Source organism: Molossus molossus, unplaced genomic scaffold, assembly GCF_014108415.1.
Source record: "Molossus molossus isolate mMolMol1 unplaced genomic scaffold, mMolMol1.p scaffold_m16_p_17, whole genome shotgun sequence".
Lineage (NCBI taxonomy): Eukaryota > Metazoa > Chordata > Mammalia > Chiroptera > Molossidae > Molossus > Molossus molossus.
In genome coordinates, this window is record NW_023425352.1 from 34561620 (window position 1) to 34580903 (window position 19284).

Consider the following 19284-nt stretch of genomic DNA (forward strand, 5'->3'; position numbering starts at 1 on the left):
TATGTATGGTATGTGGAAAGGCAGTAATTTGATGTCTTAGGGCCCAGACATAGGAGGCTTCCTAAGGATTTCATTAATAAAAATTAAGTACAAAAGATATAGGTATAGGCCCATAGTTTATAGCCAAGCCACTGGAAAAGGAATGAGCAGCAGTATTTATCTGGGGACGGGTAGGCTCTTTATGGTCATCCTTGATTACTTTATCCAACAATTTCCTTTTCTATACAATCATACCCCAGTATTAGACAGATATATCTAGACTAGCTGCAATCATATTGGAAATTTGCCTCATTCTAGAACTCATCCAAGATGTCCCCAGTAGGGTAATCTATTTCTTCCTCATGGATTGCCTGAGACTTTTTAGCATCAAAAGTCCTATGTCCCAGAAAACCCCTTAATGTCAGACAAACTGGGTAGGTTGATCACTGTGGTCCTTAGAGCAAGGCAGTTTAAGTTCTCACTTGACCTAGTTTCACTCAGTGAATGATGAAAATCCGCGACCATCTTGAATTTCTCAGCTCATTTTCCTTACCAGTGGGTACAATTACCCTATTGGGCCACAAAACATAATGTTCTTTTCTTCAGTAGCCTCTACTTTTTAGCTCTGTCAAGGCATGCTCCCATGAACATCCAAACAAAGACTCAGATTGAGGATAATCCCAGAGACCTAGGTGAGAGTATATTCCAAGACTTCTAAGACTGCGTTACAGGTGGCTTATGTTTCTTAATAAACATTGTGCGAGTCTCATAATCCTGTTTTTCTCAAAGTTCTATCTTCCTCTCTAAGTAATCAGTCTAGTAACACTCCCAAACACAGTTTTATAGCATTAAAAAAATTATACTCTGGCCCTGGCTGGTTTGGCTCAGCAGTTGGAGCGTCTACAGAGAGACCGGGGTTCGGTTCCCGCTAAGGGCATGTACCTCGGTTGCAGTTTGTCCCCGGCCCTGGTTGGTCGTGCGGGTGGCAGCCACTCGATGTGTCCCTTCACGTTGATGTTTCTCTCTTTCTCTCTCTTACTCTCTCTCCCTCCCGCTTTATCTGAACAAAAAATGAAAAAAAAAAAAAAAATGTCCTCGGGTGAGGATAAAAAAAAAAAATTATACTCTGAATGTGGATACACATATAGTCAAAAGGCCTGGATGTAAAGCATGAGCTACTTACAGTAAATTTCATTCTGATTCTTGTCAATGACTCCGATCAGGTTTTAAATATTCACACATCCCTGTCTTTCCATCCTTACCTGTTAAAGCCTCATGATTTTGTCACTTCATTTTCTTACCTTCCACCTAGATTTTTAAATTTAACTAGTATAAAATACTATTTTAAGGACAATATGTAAAGTATAGGGTTTGAATTAGATCTAGTTTGCAGTGAAATTTTGCCCCTTATTAGGTGTATAAACTTAGGAACGTTTATCGAAGTTTTAAAATTTGTCCATCTATTTAAAAAATGGTTATTTTAGAGGACTGGGTTCTTTTGAGGAATTTAGCAGATGTGAAGCACATAGAAACATATTTCCTGACACCCAGTCCTGACATTCAATAAACTGTAGCTATTGCCCTCAGTGCAGCACCACAAGCTTGAAACAACGGCAGCCTTCAGGAAACTCATCAATCAGGCTGCAGAATTTTAGCCAGCAAAGATGATGCCTAAAGCAGAGGCACAAACTGTCTTCCCCAGGAGGGCAGGGAGAGGAACTATCTCACCACTTCAGTCTCACAGCCTCTATCTGAAGTAGCAATGCTGCTTATATCTGAGGACAGTGTCTAATGTCGTTTCGCCCCCTGGCAGTGTGTTCAGGAGGCTCTCGCTTCAGGTTCGCTCCCTTGGGACCTCTTGTGTCACGTCTCTCATTTTGGAAAGGGGAAGGGGTAAAGAAAAAGGGAAGTCACCGAAATGCAAAACCTGTCACCAGATGCTCCTTCTGTCCCGGCTACCGGCCCTGCCTGGGTGGGCTACACAATCGTCTCGCTGTAAGATTTTCAGGCGCCACCCCCAGGTATTTGGCAGCGCAGATAGGTGGGAGGAGGGTGAGCTCACCCTAGAAACTGAAAGGCAGATGGTGAGGGTTGGCCATGCGCGTCAGCGCTTTGGCTAAAGGACAGAGCAGTAGCGGGCGGGCCCGCACGGGGGTTAGGGGGAAGAGGGGCGGGAGGAAGGATCAAGCAGGAGACGGGGAAGAACTTCTTTGCGGATGACAAAGAGCATTTCTTTGCACTCCCAAGAAGGCTCCCCTATTTGTCAGTTCCGCGCCCGGAGCCCGCGAGCGGGGGAGGGCCTTTGTGACCAGCGCCGTCCCCAATTCCGTATCTGAGACTCCAATGCTAGACGCGGAGCCTTGGAGAAGGCTGCAGACGACACGCCGGCCTCGCTGAAAGCCTCAGTGCAGCAGAGCGCAGGTTAAGCAGCTGGAGCGCGACCTCGTTCCGGCTCAATCCACGGACGCTTTCTAAAACCCGGAAACGCACCCGTCCTCGCCGTCAGCCGCGGGCTGCGCATGCTCGGTGCGAGGGGGCGGGCCGCGGCTCCGGCCGGAAACGTCCTCTCCCAGACGGCGTTTTCTTCCTGTGTGAGACTAGGTAAGGGCTCCTGCTGCCGCTGTTTTTGCACCGGGGTGAGTAGCGGGTTCCCGCGAGGCCTCGTGGTACCGGCGCGGGATCCCACTGAGCTCCTTTAGGGGCCGGCTCGGGACTGGGAAGCCCAGCAGGAAAGGTCACCTCCCCTTCCTCCCATGTCCCACCTCAGTGCTGCCCCCCAGCTTCCTCTAACCCTTGGCATCCCACGGATTAACCTCCAAGGGCGTCCCGGGCCTCTCCTTGGCTTCCTGCCCCGCCTAGGCCCTTAGGTCTGTGTTAGCACTGTTCCCAAGAGTCATGCCATTACCTACAGGGAATCTCTGTAGGCAGAGCGGTCACTGCTTGGGGTCGTCCCGGGCGACCTCAGAACCGGGCTCTTGTGCAAAGGCGGCCAGAATGGACTGGGTCTGATTGTTGCACTGGCACTGCTACCACCTAGTGCAAAAGCAGAGGTGGTTCTTAGGGCCTGGGCATGTGTTGGCAGAGGATGATGTTTACCTGTCCTTTGTGTGAAGGTTGGCAGTCTTTCTTTGACTTAGGCATAGGATCTTGATATCTGCGAAACTGGGATTTTGGGGTTGAGAAAAACTTTGTAAAACACTGCAGTGAATCAGGAGAGAAATGAGAGAGACTGTAGTGTGAACACTATACCCATAGTCCTTAACCTGTCAGTAAATTGCTCATTGACCAGGTAGTACAATTACAAAGTTTTCTACCTTGAAATGAAACTATTTCTTTAAAATGAAACGATCTGGTGCCATGTTTCCCTAACAAATAACAGAATTACAGTATTTTGCAATATTTCTTAGTTGTTCATAGCACCATCTATGTTTTTGTACATAAATGTGTGTTATTTTATTGATCCCAATGTTAATACAAGGTCGAAATACATTCCCTACTGCTGTATACGCATGCAGCTTTTATGGTAAATTCTGTTGTAATGGTATTGTTGCTGTCACAACCTTACATTGCAGGCATATCAATGTCATATGAATGATAGATGAGTGTACAATAAAGTATATACGGTTACAACCTACAAGTAGAAGTTTCAGTTTCCGTTTAGGATTTTGAGGTCATTTTAAAAGATGGACTAGTTTCGAAGTGGCCTAAGTCTAGATTGCTGTATTACAGTTAAAATTTAATTATAGGAAATATATAGTTAACAGATTTTGTATCTTGATATTTTTTATAGGATTAAAACTTACTATCTTGATGACTGGAATGTACTGATAACACTAGTTATTCATGTAGTTCAGTGAACTTCCAGTAGATGGCAGTCTTATCACCACTAAATCAAACTTGAAATAAAACCTTTTATTCAAATATCTCTAGTTTTCACACATGGTTAAATTAAAACCCTTATTTGGCCTATTGGTTTATTTTCATTAATGAATAATGCCCCTGCATAATGATACCATGTATTCCATTCAACTGCATTTTCAAATTTACTCTGTTGGAATAAAAGCTAGAAAAGTCAAATTTTCACATCCTATAAGAAGTATAATATTGTTAACCTGTTTTTAGGAATTCATGCTGATGGAAGAAACCACACTTTGATTTGTTACACGAAGAGACATTTTAATTAGGTGGCTTCTCCCTAGCTCCATTAAAAAAATACAATTAATATAATAACCAGACTATGCATTTCTTGAGTAAAGTAATTGTATCCTAGCGACTACTGTATATCCAATGTACAGTAGGCATTATATATACATTTTAATAAGTGCTTTATTGTATGATTAAATCATTTAACGTTCCTAGGCCAAAGTTTCTTCCCTCCTAAATGAAGGCTTTCAATTATTTAGTTAAGTTTAAATTAAATAATGTCCTATTGTAAAGTGAGTGGCTTCTAGTAATGGAGAAGTAAAGTCAATGGAACCCTTGACTTTTCTTTGGAAAGTGTTCAAAAATCTGGCAACAGTTGTGTTGGAATGATTGAATGGGAAGTTTCCTGCCGTTGCAATTTATCTGTTGAACAAATAATTATTGAATGGCCTCTTTTTTAAAAAACTGGTGAGATAAAATCTTGTTTATAAGGATTTAAACTCTAGTTGAGTAGAATAAATATCACATAAATTGAATAACACAGCCGTGTGAATAATATAGAGGATTAATGTCTGAAAGCCTTCATGGAACATGTGAAGTTCGGATATAACTTGACTAATCCTACATGAGTGGAGAGAAGTGGCCCACCCAGAATACCAGGTAAATAGTAGGCCGGAGGGAAAATACAAGGGGTATTTTCACGTCCTAGTGACACCAATTTTTGAGAATTCCTATTGAGAAGTAAAATGCATAAATTACTCTTTGGGCCTAGATTAGAATAGTCTTTAATGGCTGGGTTTCCTATAAATAAAGGGAAAGATTTGGGTTCTTTTCAATAGGGAGGAGTACATACTCTTGAATGGAGGGGACGTATGTAAAAGGAAATTAATATTTATGGCACTATTTTAGAAGATCTTTAATTGAGTAGTGGTATTGAGAAGAGAAAATAATTTTAGAGCTGGAATGACCATAGATATTAATCTATGCAGTATCTAATTTTTACCTGTTGCTGAGCCATCTGTACAAATTCTGAATTATTCCCTTTCACATGAGTGCAAAATATACATTCTCTTTGTTTTTCTTCCTTGTCATATAGCACTCAGTACATTCTTGTGTTGTGAGAGTATAAAGCAGCAGTTCTCAATCTGTGGGTCGCGACCCCTTTGGGGGTCGAACGACCCTTTCACAGAGGTCGCCTAAGACCCTCGGAAAACAAGTATTTCCGATGGTCTTAGGAACCAAGGCACCACTCCTCTATCCCCCGTCTCCAGGCAGGTCCGCCCACATGCAGATACACCCACATAGAACATGAGGAACTGTATTAAAGGGTCGCGGCATTGGGAAGGTTGAGAACTACTGGTATAAAGCATTTGAAGCTGAGATTTCATCTCCCAAAGTGTGATAGTCACATCGTCCCCGGCAAGCTTATTCTTCTAGGTAGTCACTGTCTTTGACAGGGGTGTGCACACCTCCTGTAAGCCTAGCTGTGACTGATGTAGCTGCTCGGATATATGTCAAAGTAGGTACATTACCTTCTTTTTTTCCTGTCTTGGGTGCAGGCTATATTTTTGTGGTTCAAAAATATTTGAAGATTCTCTTCAGATTTAGCTGAGTTGTAGGAAACAATAGTATGGCTCAGAAAATTAATGTCACTTATTAAGGAAATGGCATGTTTAAATTTAAGCAGGCCTTGACAACCTGTAAAAGTAAGTATGATGAAATAGAGAGTTCACAATTTGAATTTCCCTCAAAAATTACCTGCTTTACATTACACTTAATAGAAGAAATTCTTACCATCACATTAGTCAAGTATTTCATTGTTGGGTTGCCTTTCTTCAGTTAGATTAGTGTTATAGTCATTATTTTTCTAGACTCTGAAATAGTTATTTTAAAGATGTTAATTGTATTTTTTTAATAGAATGATTCTCTACTTAGGAAGGTTCATTAAAAATTCTAGTACATCAACCTCAGTTTCTAAGGGGAGCTTAAAATGTGTCTGTTTACCTAACATTTAAAAATCCAGTTCTCCTCAAAATAAAACACTTTTTAAAGGTAGGTAATGTTGAATTTAACTAGTAGTTTTTGTTGCTTAATTTAAGGTTTTTACCGGCCTCCCAATTTTGATGACTAGTTATTACCTAGTGACGTTTCTGTTTGTTTTTTAAGGGCAACTGTCAAGATGGTACATGCTGAAGCCTTTTCTCGTCCCTTGAGTCGGAATGAAGTTGTTGGGTTAATTTTCCGTTTGACAATATTTGGTGCGGTAACATACTTTACAATCAAATGGATGGTAGATGCAATTGATCCAACCAGAAAGCAAAAAGTAGAAGCTCAGAAACAGGTATGATTAAAATATTTGAGGATTATTTTTGTTGTAGCTAGCAAATATTTTCCCATAAAATTAAGGATGTAGTAGAATTATAAGTTACTGAGAAGTTCTGTAACAGTCACATTAAAATGTTTTTATGCCATGTTTAATTTCATTATTCCTAAAAATAATTGTTTCTCAAATCCTTTTTGATATATAGCAACTTAGAAGAGAAAATGATGAAGAATCAAAATACTATCGTATTAGGTTATGAACATTCTCATTAGAGAATTTTTGTCAGCTATTTGTTACCTAAAGGAATCTAGGTAAAATTTTTGAACAGATTAAACAAAATTTATCTTTAATAAGGTATATATTTTGCTTTGTATGACATTGGAAATGTGGGTAATACTGACAAGCTCTCAGTCTTAGACTTACAAACTACACCAATTTCTAATTAAAGAATTTCTAAAAAGATGTTATTTTTAATATAAGTTGTAATTTTATGTTTGAGCCACTGTCTCTTGTGTTCCTTTCCTCATTAGGATGATATACTTGTTTTGGTTCCTGTTTTTCTTTAAAAAACAAAAGCCTTCACGAATTCTTTCAAATTTTTTTTGCTGTTTGAGGGCAAGATATTTTATTCATGGATTTAAGATTTCTTCTGTGAGTTGTGACTCTGGTGCATTCAATAAACCTTTATTGAGCTCCTAGCAAATGCTTGGTGCCAACAATAAAAGATGAATAAATCTTGTTCTTTCAAATGCTGTAGGCTGGTGTGAGAAATTGGAATATAAAGAAATGACTTCTACAGTGCTATGAATAGCTCTTAAATCAGTGAAAACTGTAGTTTTATAATTACTGCTTACTGGATATGTCAGGAAAGAAATTTGGACAGTTATGAGTTTGTTCCTGAATTTGATTATAAAATAATTGACTCATTTAGATTATATCATCTTATTAGTCAATTCATAACTCTCTAGGAAGTCTGACTAGTGTAGATTTTTAAAAAAATGAATTTGAGTATATTCACACGTCAACTTAAGTGCGTCTTCCCCACCACTATCTGAATCATGAAAATCAGTTTAAGTCTAAGATCAAAGTATTGATGTCATGTTTTTAAAAGTGTTTTAAGAGCAGAATGTGACTTTAAACAGAGAATTGTGACATTTCTTTTTTTTCTTTTCTTTTTTTTTTTTTTATCCTCACCCGAGGATATTTTTCCATTTTTTGTACAGATAGAGTGGGAGGGAGAGAGAGGAAGAGAGAGAGAGAGAGAAACATCGACGTGAAGGGACACATCGAGTGGCTGCCACCCGCACGACCAACCGGGGCCGGGGACAAACTGTAACCGAGGTATGTGCCCTTAGCGGGAACCGAACCCGGGTCTCTCTGTACCGCAGGCTGACGCTCCAACCGCTGAGCCAAACCGGCCAGGGCTCTTCTTTTTCTTTTTTCTTTATTGATTTTTGTAGAGAGAGGAAGGGAGAGCCCTGGCCAGTTTGGCTCAGCGGTTAGAGCGTCAGCCTGCGGTACAGAGAGACCCGGGTTCGGTTCCCGCTAAGGGCACATACCTCGGTTGCAGTTTGTCCCCGGCCCCGGTTGGTCGTGCGGGTGGCAGCCACTCGATGTGTCCCTTCACGTCGATGTTTCTCTCTCTCTCTCTCTTCCTCTCTCTCCCTCCCACTCTATCTGTACAAAAAATGGAAAAATATCCTCGGGTGAGGATAAAAAAAAAAAAAGAGAGGAAGGGAGAGGGAGAGAGATAGAAACATCGATGAGAGAGAACATCAATTAGCCGCCTCCTTCATACCCCCCACTGGGGGTTTGGCCCACAACTTGGGCATGTGCCCTGACGGGGAGTCGAACCAGCAACCTCTTGGTTACATGAGTTGATGCTCACCCACTGAGCCACACTGGCTGGGCTTGACATTTATTTTCTTGGATTCTAAGAGCCCTGGAATACACATGTAGAAGACATGTAGAAAGCCAAATATAGATATGTAAGTAGTACATGAATACATTTGGCCTTTATTTTAAACTATGTGTATAGTATTGTTAAAAATATCAGGTATATGAGGCATTAGATACCACATCTGTCCTCCTAGTGCCCATGATATGAAGGAAAGACTTGTTCATGACAATATAAATTTTTATAAGTAAATTATCTGAATTGCCTAATGAGTAGTGAAGACAGAAACTGTGGCATTTAGAGAAAGCATACACTGATGATTGAGGCAGCTGAGGATGACTTCACGAAAGATCTTGGCCTCTGGAATAGGCAAGGACAATTTTAATTAGAAAGAAAATCATGAACAGAATCATGATGTGGGTAGGAATAATAAGACCTATTAAAGGAACAGTAAATAGACTAGTTGCGTTGAAATAGAGTATTTATGCACTAACTCGTAGTACTTAGAGAAGTAAGGGACTAAATGATAAAGGACGTTGAGTATAATGTCAGAAAACAGAGCTCTATTTTTTTTTTTCTTTACTGATTTTAGAGAGAGAGGAAGGGAGATTGAAACATCATGAGAGAGAACATCAATTGGCTGCCTCCTGCATGCCCCCCACTAGGAATTTGGCCTACAACCTGGGCATGTGCCCTGACCAGGAATCGAACTAGCAACCTCTTGGTGCATGGATCAGTGCTCAACCACTGAGCCACATCAGCCGGGCAAAAATATATATATTTTAAATGTGCATGTCAGAAACAGCAGTAGGTACAGTGGATTGTAGTGAGGAAAGACACAGGGTCATAAGGAGTTCCCAAGAGGAGATAAAGGATGACTGCAGTTTTGGAGAATGAGAACGAGGGTGAAAAGGAGTGGACAGGCATTTCCAGAGTGGCACGGAGAGTACTTTAGCTGTGACCTCAGTAAAAGGTTTTTAACTTAGTTTAATTAGTTCATCTCTTTTTTTATCCTTTACTTGTTAATGCCATCTCTTTCTAAAATTATTCTTTCAAAAGAACAACCAATTTTAGTGATCTTTCAGAACCTGAATGAAATGAGTGTTTCTTTTGCTCCTTTTCTCCATTTCCTCTTTCCCGAGTTTAGGCAAAAATATTAGTTTTCTATTTCCCACCCCACTTCTTAATTTTTTTGAATCATATTTCACATAGAGGAAAAATGAAGTACCATGAAAGGATAAAAATACTATGAAACCATAAAAAAGATGGGTATGCAGTAAAATGTAAGCTTCCCTCCTACCTCTGACTCCCTTCATAATCCAGTTCACCATTTTTTCTCCATAGAGACAACTACTTGGAGAGACCATTTTAAAAACCAAGCAAATATTGGTGACTAGAAAATGTAATTGGCATTAAGCTGTAAATGTTAAACCAACACGTGAACATAAGCCATTTTTAGAGTAATCCAATTGTGATTTTGTTTTTCTAGTTAAAATGTTTTAGTAATAGACATTTAATTAAATGTGTTGAAGCTGGACAGTTGGATAATTTACTCCTGGAAAAGAGTTTCATGGTGGTGTGGTATTTTGGGGTACTTTCTTTCCATTTATTATTATTTTTAAACCATGTTCTATTCTCCCAAATGAGGAATATTAGTGTTTCAGCTGACTCTAAGCTTTGAAATTAGACAACTTAGGTTTGAGCCCTGGTAATGCCAGTTTCTAGCTATATAGTCTTGGCAGTTCTTCTAATTTCTTTGACCCTTGAGTTCATCATCTAAGAAATGAAAATAATAATAGCTATTCTCAGGATGGTTTAAAGGGTTGATTATAAAGTACCCAGCATAGTGCCAGGCATGTTGTGGATACTCAATACACGTTTATTTCTTTTTTCTGTCAATGTTATTAATGCAACCTGAAGATATTGTTAAATGAGACTGCTATTGTGGGGGAAAGATTCTAAGTAAACTTGACTATAACAATTTCTGACTATATAGACTGAAAAACATAGTTGATTTTTTTTTTTTTAGGAAACCCTAGATATAAATAAAGGTTGTTATTACTTAAAGCAAGAGGTAATTTTGGCCTAGAGTAAAAATTTAAAGGCACCTACTTAATGGAGGAAAAGGCAGGGTTTCTTAACTCAGCACTAATGACATTTGGGGCAGATAATTTGTTGGGGAGACTAGGGGACAGGCTATCCTGTGGTGATAATTTGTTGGGGAGACTAGGGGACAGGCTATCCTGTGGTGATAATTTGTTGGGGAGAGTAGGGGACAGGCTATCCTGTGGTGATAATTTGTTGGGGAGAGTAGGGGACAGGCTATCCTGTGGTGATAATTTGTTGGGGAGACTAGGGGACAGGCTATCCTGTGGTGATAATTTGTTGGGGAGACTAGGGGACAGGCTATCCTGTGGTGATAATTTGTTGGGGAGAGTAGGGGACAGGCTATCCTGTGGTGATAATTTGTTGGGGAGAGTAGGGGACAGGCTATCCTGTGGTGATAATTTGTTGGGGAGACTAGGGGACAGGCTATCCTGTGGTGATAATTTGTTGGGGAGAGTAGGGGACAGGCTATCCTGTGGTGATAATTTGTTGGGGAGAGTAGGGGACAGGCTATCCTCTGCCGTCTCGAATGTGTTTAGCAGCATCCCTCTCTCTGCTGACTGGATACCAGCAGTACCCTTCCCCTCACCCAAGTTGTCACAACCAAAAGTATTTTCAGACTTAGCCAAGTGTCCCCTTAGGTGTAAAATCATCCTGGTTAAGAACCAACCACTGTTTCAGAGCACGGCCTAAAAAAGAACACATGTGGGATAGCTTTATGTTTATAGAATCATAATGAAAAAGAAGAGTTAAGTTAATGTTGTTACAGATACTAAAATAGGATACCTTTCATAGCTGACACATACGAGATTTAAAGGCGGTGAAAGAGGGAAAGGGATCTGGGAAAGGCAACTTTATCCAGTGAGTAGTTTTACAAGGGGATGGCTAAATAGGAATAGTGATGTGGTTCATAGCACTTTTTAAAATGCTTTTGTTAGTAGGGTATGATCAACACACATCCTAATCCTTTAACCACTCTATAACTATAATACTGTGTGATTTGAATTTCCTTGTAGAGCAGCAATACCCCTAACCAACAGCAAGATCTTATATAATCATAAGTATTTTAGGAAAATGTAACAAAAATTTAGGTGAATACATTATTTAGCAGAGCACCTTTATTTATAAAAATGTCCATTTATTGAAATTTAAAAGTTAGTTATAGATTGTTAAATACTCTTTAGTGGTCACAAATTTCCTTCATATTACTGGGGAAACTAAGGTAACGTGTGATGGCTACAGTATGGGCTCTAGTATTGGATTGCCTAGATTTGTATATTGCCTCTTTCACTGGCCCAGTTTTAACCTAAGGGAATTACTTAATCTGAGTTAAATTTGGGTTTCTTTTTCCATGACGGGGAAAAATTGTGCCTATCCCATAGGCTCACTCTGAGGATTCAGTGAATTAATCTATTTATAGTGTTTTGACATAATATTTGACACACTTAGTAAATGTTTATCATTGTTATTGTGATTTTTATTTTAATTGAAAGTGTTGTTGCATTGTTAGAGCTCATAGGTTTAAGGTTAGTTTTGCCCAGCTCTAAAAATATATGTAAGTATACTTCTAATTCAGAATAATTTTTATTATATCTGGTTGCCTAGCACCAGGAATTGACTTTAACTGAACGGGACAGCATCTCAGAACAGTGTGAAATTAGATAGGTATAAACACCTTTGTAGATACCTGGGTAATTTAAAGGAAGTTAGGCAACTGTTTTTAGGTATTCCGTTAATCTCAGTAAAAAAATTCCAGTTGTCCATTTCTTGATATATTTAATTCCTCAGTCTTTGATCTTGAGGTTTCATCTGTCATGATCATTCCAGTAGGAAAGAGAAATCAAGTTGGACTTTAGAGTCTCATTGGAGCAGGGTGAGGCCCTGTGTGTATTTCTTCAGTCACATACCCTATTTTCTCATTTCCCCTCATTTTCCAGGAGCTGGTTTAAATTACCATCATTTCTGTGGAGTAGACCCTCAAGTTTTTCTTTATCTAAGGATTTACAGTGGGAAAGGATGAGATCCAGGGGCCTAGAATATTTCTGAAAAATTCTTATATGTCTGTTCATTGCTTTTCAGATTTCACAGATGCCTGTTTTGAAGTGCCAGTATCTAAATACCAAACTAAAGGAGGTTGCTTTTTTTTTTCCCTAGGCAGAGAAGTTAATGAAGCAAATTGGTGTGAAAAATGTGAAACTTTCAGAATATGAAATGAGTATTGCCGCTCATCTTGTAGACCCTCTTAACATGCATGTATGTATCTTTAATCTTATTTACGAGACTTTTTTTGGCTAGAATTTTGTGTCAGTGTTCCCAAAGGCCACAACCAGGTTTGATGATTCTCTAGGAGGAATCACAGGATTCAGTATAGTGGTACTCACAGATATGATTTATTACAGCAAAAGAATGCAAGGCAAAATCAGCAAGGAAAGAGGGTCATGGGATGAAGTAATAAAGTCTGAAGGAAATCAGGCACAAGCTTCCAAGAATGTCCTCCCAGTGAAGTCACACAGGATATACTTGATTCCTCCAGCAGCAAGTTGTGAGAACACATGTCAAATGCTCTCTATCAAAGAAGCTCATTAGAGACTTCATGCCAAGGGTTTTAATTGGCACTGGTCGTATAGACTTTGTTTTTCAAACATCTACCAAAATTCTGAAGGAAAACAGGTATTCACCACAAACAATTCACCGAATTGTTATCACAAACAATTTAGGCACAGTGAGCTGCTCTTATTAGGGAATGATGAGAATACTCCTAAAACCTAAGTTCCCGTATTCCAGCCAAGGGCTTGCATTGCAAGCAGGCCTTTCTAAGGATAATAATCTCAGTCCTGCGATGTTAAATTATTTTTGTGCACATTTGTTTAGTTAAATTTGTGCTTTTTTTTAAAAAAAAAACCTCACCTGAGAATATTTTTCCATTTTTATCTTCAGATAGAGTGGGAGGGGGAAAGAGAGAGAAAGAGAAAGAGAGAGAGAGAAACATCGATGTGAGAAAGAGACATAGATTGGTTGCCTTCCATGACCCGGACCAAGGCCGGGGACCGAACCACAACCGAGTTACTTGCTCTTGATCAGAATTGAACCCAAGACTCTTTGATCCGAAGGACAACACTAACCACTGAGCCAAACTGGCCAGGGCAAATTTGTGCTTTTTAATATTTGCCTTTGTAGCATATAAAATGTATTGCTTTGCACCGCCATTGTGGCTCAGTGGTTGAGCATTGTTCCATGAACTGAGAGGTCCGGGTTTATTCCTGGCCAGAGCACAGTGCCCAGGTTGCGGGCTCAATCCCCAGTAGGGGGCGTGCAGGAGGCAGCCAATCAATATTTCTATTTTTCCCTTCCTCTGTCTCTAAAAAAATCAGTAAAATAACATTAAAAATAAATAAATAAAATGTATTGCTTTAAGTCATGTGGATATTTGATTTGGAGTTTAAATCTAGATTTTCATAATGAGATATAGTAGGCAATGCAAGATTTTGAATTCCAGTTTTTCTCTTCATGGCCTTGGCAAATTATTTTCTCTTTGAGTCTCAGTCCCCTCATGTATAATCTAGGGAATTATACTGGCTTATACATGTATAATACCTGCTCTGTGTACTTAAAGAGGGTTATTATGAGGATCAGACTAATGTAATTCATAAACTCTAAAAAATCCTATATTAATATTTTATAAGAAGAGGTTTAAATAAATTTTGTAACAAGAGGTATAAATAAATAGGATGAAATATGATATCCTATTCCCAAATTTAGAAAATAAATATCTACATTGTGCTATTATCTGTGTGCACAAAGACATACATATCCCCAGAATTAATCCTCCATTTGAATTTGATTTATAAATTTACAATGGTACTTTTTGAGACCTTACCTATATTCTCTTCTGAGTAAAGCTGTACTGACAGACTTTTTTGCTACAGTGAAGGTAGGTGATGATTTTAGTGGATTTGGCTGCAGTATTTCTTTTTTTGTATTTTTAAATTGTAAAGAAAGTAAGTCTGTTGTAAATACTGCTTCTGACTGGCCCCACGTTCAGTCCCTTTACTCAGCCATATTAGAGTTAGGTTGATTTTTATTTTTAAGGTCTTTTTAGTTAGTTTATTTTCCGAAAAAAAAATTTTTTTAAAGTTGAATCAGAAGGCTTTAAAATATACAAACTGTGTCTATTTTTAAACTGTTCCCTGTTTATTATTTATAAAGACAAGTTTTAACAGTTTCACTTTGATTAATAAAATTCAGAAGTCCATTTTGGTGGTATAACCTTATTTCTAAAATTCATTCCTATTATGTTTGACAGCATCATATATGAATTAGGTGCACTTCTGGTGAGCTCTTCTAGACCAACAGTGCTGAATTAACTGAGCTGGTTCTCAATCTTCTTGGCAGGGTATTTCCCCTCTAAAATGGAATAAATTCAGCTTGTTAAATCCCTGCAGAGTTTTCATTGCTCTTTCTTTTTACTAGTAGGTAGTTGACTATTAAATTCCGTCTTGCAGTGTCATAGTAGTTTAATTTTGTTATTGCTATGAAAAGTCTTTACTCATATGAATATATAATTTTAATCTTTTATTATTTATATGTATCAGATTAAATTTTGCCATTTGGGGGAATTTTTTTTTTAAATTTCAGTGAGTAGACATCAGTTGTAAACTTCATGTTGACCTTACCTTTTACCAGGTTACGTGGAGTGATATAGCAGGTTTAGACGATGTCATTACGGATCTGAAAGACACCGTCATCTTACCGATCAAGAAGAAACACTTGTTTGAAAATTCCAGGCTTCTGCAGCCCCCAAAAGGTAAAGTAAAAGTTTATATTTGCTACAGCTTTAAAAATCTTGGAACGATTGCAACTTTGTTATTATAGAACTGGTGGGTTTGAAGTTAGATTTTCAAGAGAATGCTGATATCTAGTAAACTTTTATAAATAATAGTTTAATATAATTGCTCATTCTTTAGCTTCTCAAATTTAGATAAAAAATTTTCCCCTATAGTTACAGTGCAAAATAATCCCTTAATTTCAAACTAATTTATTACTGCCAAGTAAATGAAAATTAAGGAAATCAAGGTTTAAAAAAAAAATCCAGCCCAGCCCGTGTTGCTCAGTGATTGAGTGTTGACCCATGCGCCAAGAGGTCGCTGGTTCGATTTCCCATCGGCACATGCCCAGGTTGTGGGCCCGATCCCCAGTGGGAGACATGCAGAAGGCGGCCTGTCGGTGTTCTCTCTCATTGACGTTTCTATCTTTCTTTCTCTCTCCCTTACTTTCTCTCTAAAATCGATAAATAAAAAAATTAAAAAAAAAAAAAAATCCAAGCCCTGGCCAGTTTTGCTCAGTGGTTAGAGCATTGGCCTGAGGACCAAAGAGTTGCGGGTTCGATTCCAGTCAAGGGCATGTACTTGGTTTCAGTTTGGTCCCTGACCCTGGTTAGGGTCTTATGGGAGGCAGGCAATCGATGTCTCTCTCTCGTTCTGTCTGTCTCATTCTCCTTCCCTCCCTCCCTCCCTCCCACTCTGTCTGAAAATAAATGGAAAAATATCCTTGGGTGAGGATTTAAAAATAAAATAAAATAAATCCAAAGTCACAGTATCGGTTTTTTTGTTTTCAAGATAGGACTTTTTAAAAAAAATTAACTTATTGCTGTAACACTGGTTAATAAGATTATATAGGTTTCATATACAACAAGATTTTTTTTGTTGTTTCACAGTTCTAGTGATTTTTTTTTTTTTTTTTATTCTCATCCGAGGACATTTTTCCATTTTTTGTACAGACAGAGTGGGAGGGAGAGAGGAAGAGAGAGAGAGGGAAACATCGATGTGAAAGGGACACATCGAGTGGCTGCCACCCGCACGACCAACCAGGGCCGGGGACAAACTGCAACCGAGGTACATGCCCTTAGCGGGAACCAAACCCGGGTCTCTCCGGACCGCAGGCGGACGCTCTAACCACTGAGCCAAACCGACCAGGGCTCTAGTGATTTTTTTAATTTAACTTATTGCGGTAACATTGGTTAATAAGATTATATAGGTTTCATATACAACAAGATTTTTTTTTTTGTTTCACAGTTCTAGTGATTTTTTTTCAATATTAATTATTTTTAATGCAATGATTTTTTTTTTCTTTTGTTTTTTTTTTTAATCCTCACTTGAGGGTATGTTTTTATTGATTTTTTTAGGGAGAGAGGAAGGGAAAAAAGAGAGAGAAAGAGAAAAAGAGATGTGAGAAACATTGATTGGTTGCTGACTGGGCATCGAACCCACAACCTGGGTATGTACCCTGCCCTGAAATCGAACCCATGCTCTTTTGTGCATTTAAAATACATATAGCACCTCAGTTGCAGTTTGTCCCTGGCCCTGGATGGGTTGTGCGGGTGGCAACCACTCGATGTGTCCCTTTCATGTCAATGTTTCTCTCTCTCTCCCTCCCACTCTATCTGAACAAAAAATGGAGAAATGTCCTCGAGTGAGGATAAAAAAAAAAATCTTAATAAAATACACATAGGAACCACCTCTAATTTTAGATAATGCTTTCGAATAAACTGCAGATTTATACATAACTGTTAAAGTATTTTTTCATAATTTTGTATCTGTGATGCTGCTGGGGCTTTAAACCAAATCCAACTGGTGAAGTGACCCAATTACCTGGAGTAAGACATTGCTTGTAGGAAAAGGAGCTTTCTCTTACATTATATGAAAACACATTTGTCTGTCCTAAATTTACCAACCAATTGAGTCACACTGGCCAAGGCTGATTATTTTTTACAGGAAATAATGAACTACAGGTGAACTAGGCATTAAATGCACCTTATTTTTAAGGAAAACTTTTTCTTGTTCATAGTTAGTAATCATTTTGAAAGCCTTGAAACTCAAGAATTGAAAGGGCTCGGGGAGGAGGGTGTCAATGGGGGAAAAAGGAGAAATATCTGTAACAAAAGTAAATTAATGGAAAAAAAAAGAATTGAAAAGGCTTATAACTGCGTCCTTAAATATAATACTTTGATTCTTGTTCACTCAAATAGTAATCATGTTTAAGCCTTGGTACAGGTATTTTTTTTATTTTTTATCCTCACCCGAGGACATTTTTCCATTTTTTGTACAGATAGAGTGGGAGGAAGAGAGAGAGAGAGAGAGAGAGAAACATCGATGTGAAAGGGACACATCGAGTGGCTGCCACCCACACGACCAACCAGGGCCGGGACAAACTGCAACCGAGGTACATGCCCTTAGCGGGAACCGAACCCGGGTCTCTCCGGACCGCAGGCCAACGCTCTAACCGCTGAGCCAAACTGGTCAGGGCTTGGTACAGGTATTTTAAATGAAGCTAACATGATAACTTGACAGAGAGATGGAGGTGTATTGTCATGCGTTCAGATACAAATGCGAGAGTATAGTTTATTTATTTTCATCTAGTGGCAACTTCTCTTTATTGCTTTGCTAAAACTAGACAAGTTTGATTAAGGTGATAGTTTAGACTGAACTCAAATTATTAGGCAAGTGCATTTTTAAAGATAGGATTTGTGGAAGTATCAAAATAGCACTTTGTATAAGTTGTAATTGCTTATAATCTTACTAATTTTGCAACTCTATCAAGTGCATTAATTTGTATTTCGAAGGTAAATGAGGCCAATACCTATACTTTTTAAAAAATTTATCTTTATTGTTGAAAGTATTACAGATATCCCTCTTTTTTCCCCCAGTGACACCCTCCTCTCTACTCCCCTCCCCCATCACCGCACTATTGTCTGTGTCTGTTGGTTATGCATATATACATATAAGTTCTTGGGTTACTTGGACATTTTAATGAAGTAGATAATTTTTAAAATATATATATATACACATTTTTTTCTTTATTGATTTTAGAGAGAGAGGAATTCAGAGGGAGAGAGATACAGAAACATTGATTGGCCGCCTTCTGCATGCCCCTCACTGGGGATCGGGCCCTCAAGCTGGGCATGTGCCCTGACCAGGAATCGAACCGATGACCTCTTGGTGGATGGGTCGATGCTCAACCACTGAGCCACATGGGCCGGAAAGTAGATAATTTTTATTTCTGGTAAATAGAGGATAACAAATTAGCACCATAAATGTCATATTCTTTTCATTAACTAAAGCAATAAAGCTGTTTATAAGGTATTTTTATTTTCTGAAACAGCAAAGCAGCTTTTTTCCCCTCTAACAAAAAGCATTTAGTTTATTGTGATATTTTTCCCCTCAAGAAAATGTCTAATGATTTATCTGAGCCCAGATCAAAAAGGTAAGGTAATTACTTACTCAGTTTCACAATAGTAGTAAATTTAGGACAGACAAATGTGTTTTTATATGTTGTAAGAGAAAGCTCCTTTTCTTATCACCGATGTCTTACTCCAGGTAATTAGGTAACTTCACCAGTTGGATTTGGTTTAAAGCCTCAGTTAGCATAGCAGATACAAAATTACGAAAAAATACTTTAACAGTTATGTGTAAATCTGCTGCTTATTTGAAAGCATTATTTAAAATTAGAGGTGGTTCCTATGTGTATTTTAAATACTTTAAAGTTACACGAGTATCTCCTGATTATGTAATCTAATGTTTTGCTATTAGAGCTTTTTCAGCTTTGCTTTTTTGGAAAATTTTTTTATTATGAACATAAGTTTGAAAAATCATTGATTTGCTTTTTGATCCACAACATAAATTGAGTATTAGTATACAGAAGCAGAATATAAAATCAGTAGTATGCCACACTTGTTCCATTTTTGGACTGGAAACAGGTTACCTAGGTTAGAGTCATTGCTTTATTGCCAAGTTTATGTTAGCTGTAGACAGTCATTGCTGTCTAAGCTGAAAGTGATCAC

General features: G+C 38.4%; 1 protein-coding gene across 5 annotated transcripts in view; it reads left to right on the forward strand.

Annotated features, from left to right (window-relative positions):
* The first annotated feature begins 2502 nt into the window (after nucleotides 1–2502).
* ATAD1 (ATPase family AAA domain containing 1) overlaps nucleotides 2503–19284 on the forward strand; it is a 35895-nt gene continuing 19113 nt past the window's right edge. Inside the window, exons 1-4 of one of the 5 annotated variants that reach the window (XM_036264797.1) lie at nucleotides 2503–2580; nucleotides 6289–6463; nucleotides 12603–12701; nucleotides 15132–15252. In XM_036264797.1, the coding sequence (XP_036120690.1) occupies nucleotides 6302–6463; nucleotides 12603–12701; nucleotides 15132–15252 (382 nt within the window). In that variant the 5' untranslated portion in view covers nucleotides 2503–2580; nucleotides 6289–6301. Of the gene's footprint in view, nucleotides 2616–4683; nucleotides 4783–6288; nucleotides 6464–12602; nucleotides 12702–15131; nucleotides 15253–19284 lie in introns of those variants that run through there. The other 4 variants (XM_036264796.1, XM_036264798.1, XM_036264795.1 and 1 more) reach the window with 4 other exon arrangements.